At 38.4% G+C, this 20,599-nt stretch overlaps 1 protein-coding gene across 1 annotated transcript in view; it reads left to right on the top strand.

Moving 5' to 3' along the window:
* ZFAT (zinc finger and AT-hook domain containing) overlaps positions 1-20,599 on the top strand; it is an 87,931-nt gene that overhangs the window by 44,135 nt on the left and 23,197 nt on the right. The window contains exons 8-12 of the mRNA XM_065628022.1: positions 5,401-5,488; positions 10,786-10,935; positions 12,782-12,955; positions 17,419-17,507; positions 20,035-20,173. Of these exons, the coding sequence (XP_065484094.1) occupies positions 5,401-5,488; positions 10,786-10,935; positions 12,782-12,955; positions 17,419-17,507; positions 20,035-20,173 (640 nt within the window). The remainder of the gene's footprint in view (positions 1-5,400; positions 5,489-10,785; positions 10,936-12,781; positions 12,956-17,418; positions 17,508-20,034; positions 20,174-20,599) is intronic.

Raw genomic sequence — 20,599 nt, 5'->3', positions numbered from 1 at the left:
GCAGGTGCTTGTCATTTTGTGAGCTGTGATTTCTGCTGCCAGACTTCATAAAAGTCTCAAACCATTTGCAATTTTTTCTGTAGCCTCCTTTTTGTGTGTGTAGCCCCCTCCTGGGTATATTGGATCCTTTTAGCTAAGTTGCATTTTGATAGGACATCAGCTTAATTCAGGAATCTTTCGTGAAAATTTTGATTTGAACATTGTGATAACTATAGGGAAGATTTCTGGACATCTTACTCCTTGGAAATGTAACTAATTCTGTTCCCACAGGTGACAGAAATTAATTTTTTGTTGATCAGAGTAGATACAGGAGCAGGCTTTGGCTCTCTGTTCCTCTGCGAAATTATACAATCAAATGCACTGGAAATACTCTCGGAGTACTAATATTGAATAGAGCTTTGTTTTATTTTCTGCTAATAAAATCATGTCACTACTACTAAAAGGAGAGGAATGGATTGTTGTTTTCTATCACATATTGATCTAATTTTAGCCTACGCACTTTTTATTATGGCCATGGTCTTAATTTTACACTATTAATGAAATTGATAAAAAAGCAGTCAGGAGTTCACAAATTCTCTTTTGAAATAAGTGGCAAAATCGCCATATAGATAAAATATATGATCATATGCATTCTATGCACGTTCATAAGAGAAGATGTTTGTGTCATCAGAATGTCTCTTTACGGATGAGTGCAATAGAATCGCTGCTAATGTTTCTGATGTTTTGCACTGTAGGTCATATTTAGTACTGTTTGATTCATTAAATAAACTGCATAGCGGTCTGTTGGTTTAAATGCCACGTATACAGAAGCTTTTCATTTTTCCTTTCATGACTGTATACTAGTACACCTGCCCCTTGAATTATCTTGAAACACATGCCTTAGAGAAACAAAATTCTCTTCAGAGACCTATAAGCTGGTAATGCAAATAGCTGATGCTTTCTTAGCACAATTTTAATTCATTTATATGAAGAGAAAGGCATTGTGGTTCCTATGTAAGCGGCCTTATTTTATAATGAAACATAGCATAAACAAGAAAATTCTGTGATAGCATTAGACTAATTTTTTCCCTAGGTTAGAGAATATTTATGGACCTAGTTCATTCCTGATTTGTGGAATATGTACTTTCAATCAGAAAACTAACTTTATTTTGGAATTATTTTCTTATATTTTCCCAAATTGGCTCATAGGGGGATTAAGCAAATCTCAGGAAGAGTGGAAGTGACTTTGAAATTTAAGTAGGTGATTGAACTGCGCAGCTGGTCTGTAACAAAGGTAGATCCAGCTCTCTTGATACTTTACTTCCGTTTGTGTCCTTCAGAAAAAACCTCATGGGCGTTTAAAACGCAGGCACTCTGATAAGGCATAGGATAGATAACTTCTGTTCTTACCAGAGGAAGACTTGCATGCTGAGAATGTGATGAAGGAATTTACTGCAACCTCAGCCTAAGTCCTTCAAAGTGCCCCTGTCATCGCCTATGACAAGGGCCCTCTGAAGAGTGGGGCTGTTGAGGGGAAACCTCCTTGGGGCTCCGTGTTGTGACCTTATGAGGAGCGGCTGAGGGAGCTGGGGCTGTTCAGCCTGGAGAACAGGAGGCTGAGGGGAGACCTGATCGCTGTCTGCAACTGCCTGAAAGGAGCTTGGAGCATGGAGGGGGTTGGTCTCTTCTCCCAAGTAACGAGTGATAGGATGAGAGGAAATGGCCTCAAATTGTGCCAGGGGAGGTTTAGATTGGATATTAGGAAAAAAAATTCACAGAAGGGGTTGTGAGGCATTGGAACAGGCTGCCCAGGGAAGCGGTGGAGTCACCAGCCCTGGAGGTGTTTAAAAGAGGAGAGCTCATGGCGGTTACAGCTTCCTCACAAAGGGAGGAGGAGGGGCAGGCACTGAGCTCTTCTCTTTAGTGACCAATGACAGAACTCAAGGGAATGGCAGGAACATGTGCCAGGGGAGGTTCAGGTTGGACATGAGGAAAAGGTTCTTCCCCCAGAGGGTGCTGGACACTGGAACAGGCTCCCCAGGGAGGTGTCCCGGCCCCAACCTGACAGTGTTCAAGCAGAGACTGGACAACGTCCTCAGACACACGGTGTGACCTGTGGGGTTGTCCTGTGCAGGGACAGGAGTTGGACTCGATGGTCCTTGTGGGTCTCTTCCAACTCAGGACATTCTATGATTCTATGACTCTATGAGATCTATAGATGAGGCTCTTAGGGACATGGTTTAGTGCCAGAGTCAGGTTATGGTTGGACTTGATTATCTTAAGGGTGTCTTCCAACCCAAAATGATTCTATGATTCTATTCTATGACCTGCATGGTCTGAAATACTTGATTTGCAACAGAGCATTTCTTAAGGACTCGTGTTGGGAGTGCTGGGGTTACACTGAAGGACGAGCACTGTCAAGCTCTCAGGGCAGCAACTGAAGTACACTTAAACATTCAAAACCAATAACGTAAGCTCCAAAAGCCTGTGGCACTGACTTGGATAAACAGTGGAAGGTTTGGCTTCAGCTGGGTGCTTTCTGTGAGAGACTGGAGCTTGACACTACAAAAGATCCCCCGTTGGAAGATCATTTACTGCAGGACTTGGTATCGATAACTTTCTAACTGCTTGAAGAAAGCTGTTTGGATTGTTTTGTTAGCAAAAAGTTTTGTTACCATCTCCATGTGGAAATGTGATCTTGGTGCCCAGACTTTCCTGTTGCTCTACAGCTCTTGATGCATTTACTGATAATTTTGATTTTTTCTCTTAGACATGGGTTTATAGCCTTTCATTCCTGACGAGTATTAGCAAGAATGTAAAGTTGTCACAATTATAGAATTTTCCTTAAAGTAGTGTGTGTGGACTGTTGTTGTTATTGAGTGTGGATTTTTTTTTCTTTTTTTTTTTTCTTATTCAACTTTATGAAACAACAAGATGTATTTATCTTAGTCTTCTGGGCACACTGAGAAATGCTTCATACAATGAATATTAAAGACCAGCAACACCCAAGTGTACATTAATAGTATACTATTTTTTTTTCATTTATTGTGTGTTTTGAAACCAGTTGTGTAGCAAGTTTGACGAATGACAAATTTCAGCTGGCTTGTCAACAGCCTCTAAATGATACTGTGCTTATGTTTTTCTTATATGTGCCAAATTATGAATGTGGTCATGTAACTTAGTCTTTGAAAAGGTGCAAACATTGCTACTGAGTTTTATTAGAATTAGTCTACCAATTTTCATTTGAGCAACATGTTCAGGTAGAAGTCCAAAATCAGCAGTAGCAGGCATAAGGATAATAGATTATATCATTTGAGAGACCCTAATCTGCAAATTAACAGCTCTTTCTCAATTTTGTCAGCATTGTAGACTCCTTGAATCTTTTCTTCCAAGTGGAAGAAGAGATGAAACGGCCTCAAGTTGCGCCAAGGGAGGTTTTTATTGGATATTAGGAAAAATTTCTTCACGGAAAGGGTCATCAGGCATTGGAACAGGCTGTCCAAGGCAGTGGTGGAGTCACCATCCCTGGAGGTGTTTAAAAGACGTGTAGATGAGGTTCTTAGAGACATGAGCTAGAGGTGGACTTGACAGTGTTGGGTTAACAGTTGGACTCGATGATCATAAAGGTCTTTTCCAACCAAAATGATTCTATGATTCTCTGAAAAAACAGTTAGTATTCTCTGCTGTTCCTTCTCTCTTCACTTGAGATTCTCAGGGCTCAAAATGCTGACTGCCCCAACTCCATCATAGCAAGACACTGTCCTTGCTCTACTCAGGGTGGTAATCCTTTAGGAGCTGCCAGCCCCAGTCCCTGGTGTAGCTTTTCTCACAGGAGCAAATGACAGAATTCTCCGTGTGCCATTGTCATATTAACAGCAACAAGAGCTTCATATCCCGTATCCTACTTCATGAAATTATTTATTGCTATTTCAGCCCATGAGTTCTAGGGCTACTTCTGGATTTAGCTTGTAGGTACTTCCAACATAGGGGTTTCTTTCTGAGAGTTACATGATACTGAATGCAAATACTTGCATCATATTCCAGGAGTTATTTGCCATGAAAATCCATTAATTTTTCCTTTTGTTTTAGGAGAGATGTACATTTATAGATGTATAACTGCAATATATAGGCAATAATAACCTCCTTCTACATTTTTTCCTCGCTATTCAGAGATGCCGTTTGGTCTCAGGTCAGAAACTGGTAGAGTCCAGGAGCTTTATTCTCTTGTTACCTGCAAATTTCTCTTTCATAGCACAGGGTCTGTCTCTTTTTGATACAGTAATCTTCCTCCCATGCTCTTCAAAAAGCGTTCTGTCCTCCTGAAGTAACTAGTGAAATACCTGTTCTGTAGCTTCAGCTCACCTTTTACAGTGTTCTCTTGTAGTTTGGTAGGTACACATCTCCCATCAGGTGATATGTTATCTGGTTATCTGCCTAGTTGTCAGGACTAACTAGACTTCACTCTGTATGTTGTTTCGATCATATGCCCATCCATTCAATACGTTAATCTGGTCAGTGCAGGGGTGAGTAGATGACCCACTCATTTGATGGAGCATCCAGTCTGTTGTGTCAGCAGGTGCTTCTGGAAAGCACAGCCTCTTTGATTCATACTGTAATTGGCAAAGATTTATTTTAAATAGGGTAATTTACCAATTAATGGAGAAAAGTCCTACATTTTTAATGTGGAGTTAGATGTGTTTATAAAAACATTAAAATTACGATTACACTAAAATTGTGTATAGGAAGAAATTGCATCAAAAGTCTCCAGTTCAATTTGTTTGATGGTGTTTAATCTTTTACAGCATCAGTGACACTGATAAAAACTGGAGTAACCTGTAAGTTTTAAAATCAAAATAGTAAAATAATACTTCATTGTTAATACATAAAATGCTGAATATTTATAAAGTAGTTAGAAATGTAGACACTGAGTAAGTAGTGGCATCTGTCATTGCTAACTCTTCTGCCCAGTATCAGGCCATTAAAGAGTAGTACAAATACACATACTGGTGGATGTCTTCAGAATAATGAGATCTGATCCTTAGGTTTCAGAAGGGTGGACTTGTGAAAAAATTGAAAAAAATCTGTATATTACTGCTTATATCAAATACATTTTCTTCTGTTATGTGACTTGATCTTTCCTCTCTTGATTCTCTAAAGAATCGGTCAGAAGATAATGCTTACATCTATTGTGCATTTTCTCATGTGCTGTAACTTGGAACCCTTCATTCATGAGGATTAACGATGTGCTTAGAATACTTTATTATTTCTCCTTCACTTATTTCACTATAAATGTCTTCATTTTTTTCCTTAAAAACTGAACCTCCAATTATAACTTTGTTGAGAACCATGTAGTACTGAATAATGGCTCTAGTGATTACACCAGTGGACTGATAATGCAGTCTCTTTCTTTCTTTCTTGAAGGATAAAAAGACTTATTCCTGTCCTGTGTGTGAGAAGTCATTTTCTGAAGATCGACTTATAAAATCGCACATCAAGACAAATCACCCTGGTAAGAAAAAATTCTCAGTCTATTGCAATAAATAGAGGTTTGGAGTGAGCAGTTGTACTGTAATTACATTCTAGAGAAAGAGAAGAATCTATGTCTAATTTAACTAGTTTAGAGTAAAAATTGGATTGGTTTTGCAGATGTTAGAATTTACGGTGAAAACGTTATTGTTCCAGCTTGTGTGTTGTGGAGTATATCAGGTAATTGTGCTAAGAAATTTGTCTTCATCTGGCAAAGAACTCATTTCTAAAAGAGGACCTAGGTGAATTCAAATTAAGCGCTGAGAAGTTTGGAATTAGGCATATAGACATCCCGTAACAACCCATGAGACATAAAATTCCCATCAGCTATACATAAACTCACAGAAATGTGTTTGTCACCCATTATTTCATCTGTAGGTAATTCATATCAATGCAGAGGTCCCTGAGCCGAGTCTGTGTGTGTTCACTTAGCGTGTGGCTGGGCTTTACCTCCAGGGCCAGCTCAAGTCTGCACCAGGTCTGGAACCAGCTGTGATGTTGTATGGCCGGTGTTAAGCTGCAGCTGTTAAACCTGGCCGGATCCAAGCTCACCACTGCACTCCATTCAAACTCTGTTTGCACCTCATAGAATCATAGAACAGTTTGGGTTGGAGCGGACCTTCAAAGATCATCTCGTCCAACCCCTCTGCCATGAGCAGGGACATCTTCACCCAGATCAGGTTGCTCAGACCCCCGTCCAGCCTGGCCTGGGATGTCTCCAGGGATGGGGCATCCACCACCTCTCTGGGCAACCTGGGCCAGTGTTTCATGACCCTCATTGTAAAATGTCTAGCCTGTCTCATTCCTCATGTCTAGCCTGAATCTCCCCTCTTTTTGTTTAAAACCATCACCCCTTGTCTAAAAAGTCTTCTAAAAAGTCTGTTGCTATCCTGCTTACAGGCCCCTTTAGGTAGTGAAAGGCTGCAATAAGGTCTCCCTGGAGCCTTCTCCAGGCTGAATAACCCCAACTCTCTCAGCCTGTCCTCGCAGCAGAGCTGTTCCAGCCCTCTGATCATTTCTGTGGCCTCCTCTGGCCCCTCTCCAACAGGTCCATGTCTTTTCTGTACTGAGGTCTCCAGAGCTGGATGCAGGACTCCAGGTGGAGTCTCACCAGAGCAGACCAGAGGGGCAGAATCACCTCCCTCAACCTGCTGGTCACACTCCTTTTGATGCAGCCCAAGATATGATTGGCCTTCTGGGCTGCAAGAGCACATTGTCAGCTCATGTCTAATCTTTCATCCACCAGTACCCTCAAGTCCTTCTCGGCAGAGCTGCTCTCAATCCCTTCATCCCTCAGCCTGTATTGATATGGGGATTGCCCTGGCCCGGGTGCAGGACCTTGCACTTGGCCTTGTTGAACCTCAGGCGTGTCAACTGCACCACTCAGCTTGGTGTCATCTGCAAACTTGCTGAGGGTGCACTCTATTCCACTGTCTGCGTCAATGATGAAGGTATTACACAGTACTGGTCCCAGTACAGATCTCTGAGGGACACCACTTGTTACTGGTGTCCATCCAAACATTGAGCCATTGACCACTACTTTTTGGATATGACCATCCAGCCAGTTCCTCAACCACCGAACAGTCCACCCATCAGATCCATACCTCTTCAATTTAGAGAGAAGATGTTGTGAGGGACCATGTCAAAGGCTCTACAGAAGTCCAGATAGATGACATCCATAGCCCTTCCTTTGTCTGTTGATGTAGTTACTCCATCATAGAAGTCCACTAAGTTGGTCAGGCAGGACTTGCCCTTGGTGAAGCTGTGCTGGCTACCTGGAATCACCTCGATGTGCCTCAGCAGAGCTTCTAGGAGGATTTGTTCTATGATCTTCCCAGGCATGGAGGTGAGGCTGACAGGTCGGTAGTTCTTGGCGTCCTCCTTTCTACCCTTTTAAAAAATAGGTGCGATGTTTCCCTTTTTCCAGTCACCAGGAACTTCACCTGGCTGCCATGAGTTCTCAAATATCACAGAGAGTACCTTGGCAACTACATCAGCCAGTTCCCTCAGGGCTCGGGGGTGCATTACATGCTAGTGCCCTGATTTATCAGTACAAGCACAACATAAAATGAATGTATTAAGTCAGTGTGCTGTGCCTGAGTAAACAATCCTTTCTCCAATCTTGGGAACGCAGTGCCAAAGTGACTGGTGCAGGGACTGATTTAAATCTGACTGATGTAAGAGGGGCACAACTGCATCGTGTGTCTGCACTTTCCTCCTCAGTATCTGTATTTTGTTGGATAAAAGACGGTCTGCTGCTGTGGATGAAGAAGAGTTGACTGCATTGGCCAACGTATTTTAATTAACTCATCTACAGTGTGACTTATCGCCTGACGTATTTTGATATTAAGAAAGAAAATACCAGCCATGCTCAAATTGAGTTTGGAGAAGGAAAAATCCAATTAAAATGATGTAACTTTTCTTGTCTCTGTCAGAAATTCAACATAATAGGTAAAGCAGTAGTTTTGTATCTTCCTACTGCCACTAGATAGTGCTAGACTCGTGTTTTAAAAATTTTTCTTCACTCTCCTTTCAGACTAACTCCCACTTTAGCTCTTTAGTTACCAAACCTCTTTATTTGCAGACCACTCTACAGCAGTGTGGTTGGAGGGCTTGTCACACATCAGGGGACATGTCTGGTGCAGCAAATTGAGATGAGGAAAGGCTTCTGAGCTATACGGTAGTCAGGAGGTATGTCACCCGGGAAGCATAGAAATTAATGTCAAGAGGTGTGCCTATAAAGGCTTTGTGCCATCTCAGCCAGGGAGTTTAGGAGCCCTCCCTAAATAAAGTGATCTGTGAACGAGCAGTAGGTAAAGCACTGTGCCGTTACAGGTTTCTGCTGGTCTGCACTGGTCCGTTGACTGCTGAATTATTAGTGTATACTGTGTCTGGGGTCCAGAAATACCAGTTAACTCTGGAGCCCCGATGTGCTAAACTCATGCATTTCAATACTTTTGAACAGTTCATTTGGTATCTGAATCCCTCTAGAAGTATAGTGTAAATTTTTTGATCCAGGAAAGTGAATTATTTTAAAGTCTGGCTGATAATAGAGATAAGGTTAAAAAAGAAAATCTACACAGCCTATTATTTTATGTCCTCATTTTTATTTCGTACATCGCAGGCAAATAAAACTTAGAAGCAAAATACCAGCTTTATTGGATATATTTCCATGATACTAAAGAAATACTACATCTAAGATATGCCTATGCCATAGTTACGCAACAACACTGTTTTAATATATGGAGGAGAATTAATGCACAAATCTTGTTTCCTGTGCATACTGTCCTTGTAATGAGAAGGAAATCCTTTATTTGTACAACATACTTAATTACAAGCCAAATAAATGTGAGAGGTCTGATGGTATAAACTATCAAGTACTGCAGTGGAATGAGTACAATTGCTTTTAAAAATGTGAGTGGAAAGAATAAAGATGAAAGGAATACTGTTAAAAGGAATTGAATTTTAAAACAACATATCAAAAATTAATTTAAACTGAAACCTTTTCACATTTATCATTAAAATGCTATTTCTGGAGCTCCCCTCTCCTCCTTTCAATATCATTCGGCATGACCCCTCTCTTAACTCTTCTATTTAATCAAGTAGAAAGTGTTAAATAAAACAGTACTCCTTCCTTTTCTAGGTTTGCAGAGAACAGGAGTTGAATTCTGGTCCCTTGAAGGCACTGGGACAAAGATCTCTGTGGACTTCAGTAGAGCAGTATTTCAAACCAAAGAGATAAGAGAGCTTGGCTTTATTGCCAAATGATTTGGGTCCTCAGCAGTGAAGGAGGAGTCTTTGATTCTGGTCGCAGCTCTCAGAATTATTTACCTTTTCATCCACCCTCTGATTTAATATGATATTTGATAATAGTCCTGAGACATGAGAGGCATCAGCTCTCATAGATCCCTGCTGAGCAGACACAGTAGCCTGCAGTCATGAATGAAGGATCTAAGCCATAGAAGGCAGATGAGGGTTCACACTTGTGTCTGTATTTTTCTTTTTTGGGTACTTTAGAACATATCTCTGCTCAGGTTGTAGGCTTTTATATTTCCCTTTTGAGATTGTTTTCCTGGTGCACATGAATTCAGGCAGGATTTTTGATTCTACTCTGGGACCAACCATCGTCCTGACAAGTATGACAGTTCATTTTTGGTAAAAATCTAAGTCTAGACTGTAGCTTTAAAATTTTGTAAGATTTTGGGCATAACAAGTCATCAACTTTCATGTCTTAATGTTTAGATTGCCTGAGTGCTGTACTCTCATTGAAGTGTGATATTTAGAATTTTATTCATTTGAAATGCATTGAGTGATTTGATTTATTTTTAAAAGCATTCGGCAAGGTTTTCATTATGTATTTTTGTGACATTTTACTTTGAACTTCATTACTTTCAGCTTTTTGCTGTGACAACCAAAACATTAGATTGTATGAAGGAAAAACTTAGAGAGTTGAGTGTGTTTAGCCTGAATAAGGGAAGGCTAGGAGAAGAATCTTAGTTTCTATCTCCAGCTATCTAATAGGAAATTAAAAAGAAGACATAGCCAACATCTTCTTGGACCTGTACGACAAAGGGACATTAGTTGAAGCAGGAAAATTCTGATTAGAAATTAGAAAAATTATTTTGACTGTAAAGGTGGTCAAACACTGGAATGGGCCAAGAGAATCTCCATCCTTGGATGTGTTCAGAACAGGACTGGATGTGACCCCAAACAACCTGATGTAACTTTTAAGTTGGAACTCCAAAGTTGACCCTGCTTGGAGCAGGTGACCTTAGAGGTCGCTTCCGATCACATTTATTCTGTCTTTTCTTTTTCTTTAAAGTTTCTGATTACTAGGCATTATGATAGTTATAGCTGTGGCTGAAATGAGTTATCTTCAGATCCTTGACATCTGGAAATCTGGGGTGAAATCTTGAATAATGTCTTTTGAAAATTTTAAAGAAAAAAAAATGCTAAATTAGCTTATTGGGAAAGTTAATAGTTGATAAATGATTTCTAGCCCGTGGCACAACGAAGATTTTTTATATTTAAAAATTTTTTTTTTGGCCAGGCAGTGGGTTCACTGAGTACACAGGTCAGGAGAGAAAGGACAGAACATCCCAGAATTCCTAAAGGACAAAAGGTCCTTATGTTCTTTGTTCAGGTCTTATCTGAGTGGCAGGAGGGGAAGCGGAGCTTTTAAAAAGCTGGAGTGAATTAGGATCTAGCTCTTCATTATTACTTACAGAACAAATTCCCTCATGTCCTTCTGTTTTTTATTACCTCTTATATTTCTCTCAGAGGTTTCAATGACTACAATTTCTGAGATTCTTGGCAGAAGAGTTCAGCTGAAAGGACTTATTGGAAAACGAGCTGTGAAATGTCCCTACTGTGATTTTTATTTTATGAAGAATGGATCAGACCTTCAACGTCATATTTGGGCTCATGAAGGTAAAACTCTGGTTTTAAGCTTTTGGGCATATAATCAGTCTCCTATTCCACAAATGCTTTGCAGACATAAAAAGGAATTTGAATTTATTGCTATACCTGAATCAAAAACTTTAAGGTTAAATAATTATTATAATAGATTCCGGATCACATATGGAACTGCATGCTTAGAGTGTGAATAGACAGCTTAAATGTTTAATAAAATTAATAAGTTTCTGATTATTTTTTTTCCAAAACTCATTCATAAACATCTATAAAGTATTCTATAATATATGTGAGTAAGGAGGAGTGAATTAAATACATGCTCAGACTCTCGAAGCAAGTAATTTTCTGGATCTTCTCATGAATAATTGCTGCTCCTTTCACGTTTTTCCAAAAATACTCGGTCTGGAAAACTGTTAGTAAAACAATTGAAATGCAATGGCTTTGATGTATACATATAAATTCTGTGTGTATTTTAATTAAACCATGCTGAGCATGGCCGCTAGCTGACACAGACATAAACAGTGATGAAAAACCCATAAGAAAATGCTTATCATATCTATGACTTTTTAGGGAGAAGTTCCAGTAATATGGCAACACACAGGTTAAAAATCCCTTGAACTTAAAATCTGTGCCCAGTAAAACCTTGTGTCTACAAGATTTGTCTGTTTTCCTAAGAGGTGGAAGACGACTTGTATGCTCTTTAGTCAGTTAATAATCTATGGAACAGATTGGCCATGGTGTTTGAGCATTACTTTGGATTCTTTAGCCATCCCTCTGCATAAAGGGGATGATGGGATTGGGTGTTCTCAAACGGATATTTTCGTTACAAAGTGTTTCTTCCTGTGCAGATGGTTCAGACATTTATACCAGTACTGCATATTTATTTGAATGCTTTAACTATAAGCTTACCTGCCTGTGTACTATAGGCTTAGAGCAATTCTTGTGTATTCCATAAATACAGTTTGTTTATTCTGCCAAAAAAATCTTGGAACCCATCTCATTTAACTAGCAGGAAAAGAGGTGAATAGAAGTTTATTCCCAAATCAAAGTATGCAATCCAGTCTGCTTTAAGTAGACTATAATTCCTCATGCTTGTAAATCTATTTTTAAGGTCACGAATATCAATCTAAAACTTCCAGAGCCTCATGAAACTGTTGAACTACTCTGCCAGTTTGGATTTATTCAACTTTTCTTTGAAGGATTTACTTGGTTCTTGTCCTTCTGCTAGGGCACCTGCTGTGCATCTCTTTATTACATATTTTGGACTGTTCTGAGGGAAATGCTGTTGTAAATGCTTGCATCTTACTGAGAGAGGGGCGAAAAAAAGTACTACGGCATGTGCCGTTAGCAAATCTGCTACTAATTAACAATAAACACAGCTTTGCACATTTAACTTCTGCTTACATTTTGAGTACCTAATAAACTAGTCCTCCTTAAAACAGGTTTCTTCATTCTTTATTCTAGTACATAGAAATGATAGTTATCTGAAGACTTTTTGAGGGAGATTTAGTATGTACACCCACTAGGCATCAACTTAGGCAGTCTGGATTCTACTTTTAAATGAGGGATGGACACACCAAGACTAAAATATTAGTATTTGCTTGGCTAGACTCAGTACCGGGCTTCAACAGGGAAGTATTTAAATTGAAAAGAACCCCTCCTTTCTCTTAGTCAGTCAAATGGTGCTGTGAAGAGCTTGGTATCATTTGCACAGAAGCTATGCATGAAATTTCTTAGATGTAGATATCCAAATTTTAAAATATCAACCTTGTTGTCTGTGTTGCTCACATGATCTGAAATTTCTTGCAAGCCAATTTCAGAAGGAGCAGATTGTTTGTTTCATAGTATATTTTTTTATTTTTAGGTGTCAAACCCTTTAAATGTTCTCTTTGTGACTATGCCACTCGCAGCAAGAGTAACTTGAAAGCCCATATGAATCGTCACAGCACTGAGAAAACGCACCTTTGCGATATGTGTGGGAAAAAGTTCAAATCAAAAGGCACTTTGAAGAGCCATAAACTCCTCCATACTGCTGATGGTAAGTGCATGTTTGTTAAATCCAAGTTTATTTTAGGGCAATAAATACTGGCTGTGCTATAGGATCTTACTATCAAGCATTTTTCAGTTGAACACTTAATTGCTGCTTACAAATTTTCTTTTTTCCTGGGAGACACTGCGAAACAAAATTCAAAACTTTGCAGAAATTAATTTCTGTGAAAGAGAAACAGCTGTCTCTGGAATACTTGATCTTTCTGCAATTTTATGCTGGCTTTATATCCCTTTATATTCTAACAGAGAATTGTTATCTCAACAGAAACTTGAAAATACAAATAATTCCATGGTTAAGTCTCTCATTGCTTTCTCCTGTGAGAATGTTGTGAGGAGTTGCCAAATCCAGTAGCCCAGTAGAGGTAAAGCTGCTGCAGCTCAGTGTCCCCAGGTCTAGTCAGCCTGAGCATGTATATTTTCTATAGGCACACATGCAGCACATGCATTTGCTCTATGATTTTAATATTTCTGTGATGATAACAGACAAAAGTGAGATACAAATTAAAAAATATATATTTTATATCAAAATTTGGGGCACAACAATACTTTATTCCTCTGTGATTATCAAATTGAAGTAAATGGTGTGGCAGGGTAAGTTGTACAGACCTTTATTATGACTTAGTAGCTTGATCCTTGTCACTCGTGCAACCTTGTGAAACCTCGTTCCACTCTTTATTGACCATTTAATTTATATTCTTTTTTTTAAGAAAATTGCATATTCATTAGCATTGTCCTTTCATAGGAAGCGCACAGTGCTCTGTTACATCTTTACAATGAATGTGAAGTTTTTGTGTCGGAGATATTTATTTTTATGTATCCTCGTATCTGTGTGTATAAGTGAAAGAGATGATCCCTTTTACATTGATACAACACATATCATAGGAAGCATACAGTTACAGTAGTATGACCAAAGTTATTGTAGTATCACCATGAGTTAGTAAATCACTTGTCATTTAAAAAGTACTTTCCAATATTTTGAAATAACTCGATTGATAACAAGCAAGTGTTGCACATACATCTAAACTTCATATGCAATAATCAAGATTTTACTTGTCAAATGGAATCCTTAGCTGATTCCTGGCTGGGAGAAGGAGACAGGTTATATTTGAATTAAAAAGGAAAATTGGAGCGTAATCAGACTATAAAGAAGAAAAAGGTCCCTTTCTATGGTACTGTAAAAAAACTGCTGCATGGGGTTTCATTTCAAAACCTTTCTGTTTTGTTTTCACCACCTGGTTTTCAAATAACGAAATTCGGCAATGAAAGTTGTATTCGTTTTAGTTCCACTTCTTGAACAAAATATGTATGTGTGTAAGTAGTTACTGCAATTCCGCTGAGGCTGCTTTGAAATTTGGCTCTGTTAAGAACAGCAGCGTAGTTGTGCAGGAGCTGGCTGTGTCTGGATCTGGTTTAAAGGTGTGAAGTTAGGTTTAAACATTTAATTGCATGCAAGGAACGATATCGTTTATCACTTACTGCTAGGTCAGGCTGAAACCTTGACTTTAGAGGCAATGTTATTACCAGGAGCCCTTTTTATCTGGCTTCAGACTGTCATCATCTTCTGCAATAACTGGAGTGACTGCATGTTCCTTTTTGATGCATCTTCCTTTTTGACTGATACAAATAAATCCAAGATTTATGCTCCTTTGCCTTCCCTTTTACACTTCCAAAAGTGTTCCAGGAAATTTGTCATACCTTTGGAAAATGCGTTTTGCCATTGACTCCAGTGGGAACAGAATCTCACTGTCTGTGGAGTCTTAAGCAATTTTCCTCACTAAGTCCACCCCAGTAAACTCTTAATACATTTCAAACACTCGTGAAAAATAAAGTAACATTTGTCACCAGAAATGTAGTGTATGATTTGTCAGGGGACTTTCAGCCCCTTGAACACTGACAGTTTCTCTTTGCCCCGTGTCTCTTCCTATAGAGACAGCACTTCGAAAGTTCTTCCTAGCGCACATCCAGTGTCCTTCAGTTATTTCACAAATAAATGAATTTGAAAGATGTTTCGCTGTTTATGAGTCTTTCCTCCTGACTTAAGAATCCAGGCAATTTTTGTTCAAATATCAGCCCTGCAAGGTCAATTTAACCAGTGGCATATAAAGTAGTTTTCTGTCTGTTTTATTCTTCTCCAGAAGACAGACTCCTCAAGAGTGGCATGAAAGAAAACAGTTCTGTAGTCTGGGCAGTAATAAACAACAAACAGTAATAAACTGTTTGTGATGAGAAATAAACCATAAAACCTGGTTTTCATTATTTTAATTAGATATCAGAAATTGTCTCAAGGTTTTTCTTAGCTGTGTTTTGTGGAAACTTTCACACTCAGTATAAAATTATAGTGACTTTTTTGAGCAAGATCCAGAATCTAAATAAACCTGGTCTCTTCAGGTTAATACAGAATATTCCGTATTGTACTCCTCTGTCCTTCCTTTTGGTTCTTTGGCTTTTGGAGTAGTTTTTCGCACAAACTTATTCCACGTCAGTCAAATACAGTTTGCCAGCCATGGGCATTTAATGCAGGAATGAAGTCTTTCTGTATTTAATAAACCTTGTAATTTGTCTGGAGGTAGCAGGACCGCTAGAATCTCCAAGACAAAATATGAAGAAAGGGTGTATGAAACACAGAGAATAAAAAGAAGGAAATTGTGTTATTTTAAATCATAAGGAAAACAAAGATTTGGGAGAGAATGCTTTGAAGGGGAAGTAAGAGAAACCTACAGAATGGTGATATATTTGGGAGTTTCACTCTTTGCAAAGCCACAAACAGCAACAGATGTTTCTCAAAAGTGTCGGAGAGAATTCTTTTCTGTTAGAGAATCCTAAAAATAAACCACGACAAAATCTGACCATCTTGCCTTAAGAAGGGCTCAGACTAATGATTTCAGGGCCAAAAGAAGACTCTTCTGATCACGAAGTCTGATCTCTTGCAGAGCACAGACCATAACTTAATCTAATTATTTTGCATCGCAGTTCTGCTGGATTGCAGTATATCTTTTGGGAAGGGCTAAGCAGACTTAACAACTTCATATGACAGGGCATCCATCTGACTTCTAGGTAGATTGTCATAGTCATTATTCATGCTCTCTGTTAAAAATATTGACTTTATTTTATACTGAATGTTCTGAGCGTCAGCTTTCATTAGTTGAAATTCCAGTTCATGTCCTTCAATTTTATTGTTGCTATTTCAGGTTGGAGAGTTAGTACCTTCCCTTATTGATGCCAGACTAGAAAGCTCACAGGCATGTAAAGAAATTTCAAGTATAATGTCTTGTCTGTGGAGCTTGAAGTAACACCTTTCTTTGGATGATACTTCTGAAGTATTTTTTTTTCCTCACAAAGCCATATATATAAATTGCATTGACTATTTAATTGCATTATGTTGTGTAGAAGACCAACTTGCAATGCAGATATTCAGTCTGCAAGTACTCCAGAGACAGAGACTGTCTCAAATCTTTCAACGGCTTTTTAGGTTGGTATCTGAAGGAGCAAAGTTTATGCAAATACACACCCATTGTCTTTACCTCTTTTCTGATCACTTGATGTTTTCTGAAACAATTAATGCAGAAGAGTAGAAATCCAACAGTTACTTTAACTCCATACATTTTGAGAAAATTTGTGCCCAATTAAAATAAATAAATATGAATCAGCATTCTCCAAGAACAAGACTGTATGTGAGACAGGGTTACTGCAGAGATTTAGGTAAGAAATGACAAAACGTCATGATGAACAAGGCAAGGCGGCATCATACAATCTGGCTTGGATGGAGCAATTTTGCTCATTGTTTTAAAACTCTGTAGGCAGAAGTGAAAGGTTGAAGCATAAAACCTCTGTATTATTTGCGATTCTGATCTTATTTTTGTCTTCACTCTGTATCCAGGGTTAAGCCAGTGTAGAAAACCCTTTAATGATAGTTTTAAGTTGTGACTGGAAGAGTAGTGTTAAACACATAACCAAATCTTGTGGTAAAAATAATAGATTGTGTCATACCCTACCAGAAATACATCAAGAAAACTTACAGTGGAAAACCCAAGAAAATTTAAATGTGTTTGGATCATAACAATTTAATGTTTGGGACAGAAGTAGGTAGGAACATGTGAACATGACCAAACATCTGTGTTTTAAGGTTTTCCATATCTGCTTTACAAATAGAAAAATAACTGTGCCTGAACTGGTAAGTAATTAATTTGCTTCTTCCATTTAGGCTGCATTATAAAGATTTTTTTTCTTCTTTCCCAAGTGACTATCCCAAGATCATCTAGACCATTTAATGCTTATAATTTAAAGGTGACACTCAAGCCTTTTTTTCTTCCTTACTCTGCTCTTAGATCTATTTAACCAAATTTTTGCAGAGCCAGACATCTGGTATTGTTCATTCCTTATGAGGAAATATAATCAGTAGTTTTCTGAACTTAAACAGAAAAAATATTATTCCATTTTCTATTCCCTTTTCAGGAAAGCAGTTTAAATGTACAGTGTGTGACTATACAGCTGCCCAAAAGCCACAGCTCCTCCGTCACATGGAACAACATGTCTCGTTCAAGGTAAGAAAACATATAAATCATGCTTATTGATGAGTCATGTAGAAATACATGGAACTTCAGAAAACTGTTTTAAAACTGGTATATTTTCCTGTTTGTTGACAATTATGGCATCTTAACATTTTAATATTTCAGAAATTTTGACTTTATATTCCAGCTTTTGAGTTAGAATTATTTTGTTCAGGGACGATTTATAAGTAGTGTTTTTACTTGCCAAAAATATATGTATGTTGCAATATAAACCAAACATTATTGTTTTTTTTGACTGTCAGTCCTTGAGAGAACTAATCTAGTAAGTACCTTAAAACGTCCTAGGCAAGTAGGAAAGCAAATCTCATACATCACTGTTCATTGCCCACCTTAATTTTCTCTGAAAGTTTTCCAGCCTAATGTACTATAGATGAGTTCATATACTTAAAGAAAATTGAAGAGAATTAATTTTAAAATACCCCATTTATCTGAAACGTGTCTTGGAAAGAGTTTTGAAGGTCGTTAATGTTTCTGTCAAGTGTTTAGATTAGAAATACGGTTATTTTAATAAACTGTAGTATGGTTTTATTCCTAAATTTCACGTTGGTTCTCAGCATGATAGGTCTTGATTTAATGAATTGTGAAATGCTATATTCAGGAAATAGAACTCATATTTTGTCTTTTCCAGAAAAATCCAGTATTTTGTATGTATGAAAATGTTCATTTTAATGTAACACTTTATCTTGGCAATGAACATATTTCTTATTGAAAACATAATACTATTTGCATATGCAACATCTTTCTTTATCTAACAAATAATTTTGCTTCTATAAAGAGTACACTTCAGCCATTCTTAGTGAATACCAGTGCTACAGATCCCCACAATGCAGAAAGGGAGACAGTCTTTTGACACATGGTTTAAATTTTGGAATACAAGACATATAAGAACATGTGGCAAGTCATCTAAAGAGATTATATACTTTGACCAAATAAATTTTTCTTTCTTAAGTATGTAGCGGTGCTGTGGACTTAACTTTTTAAAATGATTTTTTGAAGTGAAAATATATCATTTTCCTTTTTTAATGGCTAATGGGATGAATGAACTCATAATGCCATTCTTAAAATATAGCTGGTTCTGACCTTGGGATCAGCTTTAGAGCTGTTGACTCAGCTTATCTTTTCAGTCTTCCATCCCCCTACATATAAGTGTGGCCGTTCAATGCATTGTCAAGCGAACTGCAAAACACTGCAGTGGGTCAGTCAGGAGTATTCGTCAAAAGGAGTTCAAAAACGGTCAGTAACACATTGCCTCCTTCTGCGACAGTTGTGTGTATGTGTGTCAAACTCACAGATATGTCAGTAGTTATGTGACCTAATGATAATTCAACGTATTTCCAATCTCCATGAATTTGCAATCCTGCTGTTCAACAGCAGATAACACACAGGACATGGCAGTTTGTAGAGAGCGGTACATGAACACACCAGGCTGTCGGGATTATTTTCTTGAGAAAAAGGCAGTTTCAGCAATAGAAAAGAAGAATACCCTTCTCTGAAACACTGAATAGCTGAATGTTACGGTACCCTCTGTATTGCAAAGCTAAGGGAATCTAAACACCGCTTTTATTCCTTATTTTTGCTGTTTGGAGCCTGAAGGAAGGTCACGAGCAACAAGCTTAGAGGAGTGTTCTGGTCAATGGACCCTGACTGCAGACATTTCCCTGCTTGAAACTCTTAATAAACATTTCCGTACCCAGCACTTTCTGCCGACGAGCTTTAGGTGGGCTTGGTTGCTGTGCATGGAACATTTTGCACCCCATTCTCAAGTACTTGACTTTTCCCCAGGGACATGGGTCAATGTCTGCATTATTTTCCAGGACCCTAATGGTCATGTCAGGCTTCCTATAACTGTGTTCAGTATAACTGTTCTCAGTCAGAAAGTTATTCCCAAAGGCTGAATTTAGGCACAAACACGTGTTTTCCTAACCTTTTTTTCTTTAGAAATTTCTCTCCCTCTCAGTCGAAGGGAGAGGTACGTTTTTAAAAATTTAATTTAGTTGCCAAAACTTGGCTCACCAAATGGTCAGATGAATACAAGTGCCAATGAAAGGGAAGCAGCTGGGAGCGTGTTGGAGAGAGAAGGAAAGGGAAGAGATCAACCCTGTCAGGTACGGTTATCTGTTAAATTAGGTTGACTGTACAATCATATTGTACCTTGAGTTATTTTAGCTCTCTTACTCCCCCTTTTCAGACCAAAGCTCACGGCAGCTGAGCCATTTCCTTGTAGTACAAAGTCTCCATGTGGTCAGACCTGTGATCATCAGTTTACTGAATTACGAAAAGTAGGTAATAATCTTCTAATGTTGAGAATACTTGGTGCCTTGCACATAATAAAAAGTACCAAATTGTAGGGTAACGTTTAGTTACAACTTCCATTTCTATTGAATTTTGGATGATCTCCTTGGAAGATGCCTAAACCAGAAATGAACCAGGTTTCTCGGGATGAAAACATTGCACCTGAGAGGTCAGGAAATATGTTGTAACATTTTCCTTTTTCTCCTAGCCTTTCCGCTGTGCACATTGCCACTATTCCTGCAACATATCTGGTTCCCTGAAGAGGCATTACAACAGAAAGCATCCCAATGAAGAGTATGTAAATGTAGGTTCTGGGGAGCCTGCAGCAGAAGCCCTTATCCAACAAGGTACACGTCCACCATATGAGACTTGTCTTTTTTTATTCGATAAAGCAAATTTGGTGTGAACGTAAACTTTTGTGCGATATACATTCCCCAGTCTGTTGAGTGTTACGTGATAAATCATTACTACTTTTTAGTGATTCTGAAATGTGCACCTTTCACCCTTCGTTCATCATCCTTTGTTCTTGGTTTCTAAAGGTGTGTGAACCAGACTTTTGATTGACCTTGCTTGTACTATTCATTGTTGCATACATTTATCATTTTCACTTGTTTGTCTCCTTTTGTAAGCAAAGTATCGCTGTCTGTTGTAATGAATGATAAATTTCTATCATTCTACTGACAAATTTCTATGAGAATTTTGCAAGGTAGAACTCAAGGTTGAGCAAATGTAAGGAAAAAGACTGAAGAGTAAACGACAGCAAAATATTCCCC

Source organism: Caloenas nicobarica, chromosome 2 (genome assembly GCF_036013445.1).
Source record: "Caloenas nicobarica isolate bCalNic1 chromosome 2, bCalNic1.hap1, whole genome shotgun sequence".
NCBI lineage: Eukaryota > Metazoa > Chordata > Aves > Columbiformes > Columbidae > Caloenas > Caloenas nicobarica.
Note: the sequence above shows the minus strand (reverse complement) of the source record. Positions and strands in the feature narration are given on the sequence as shown.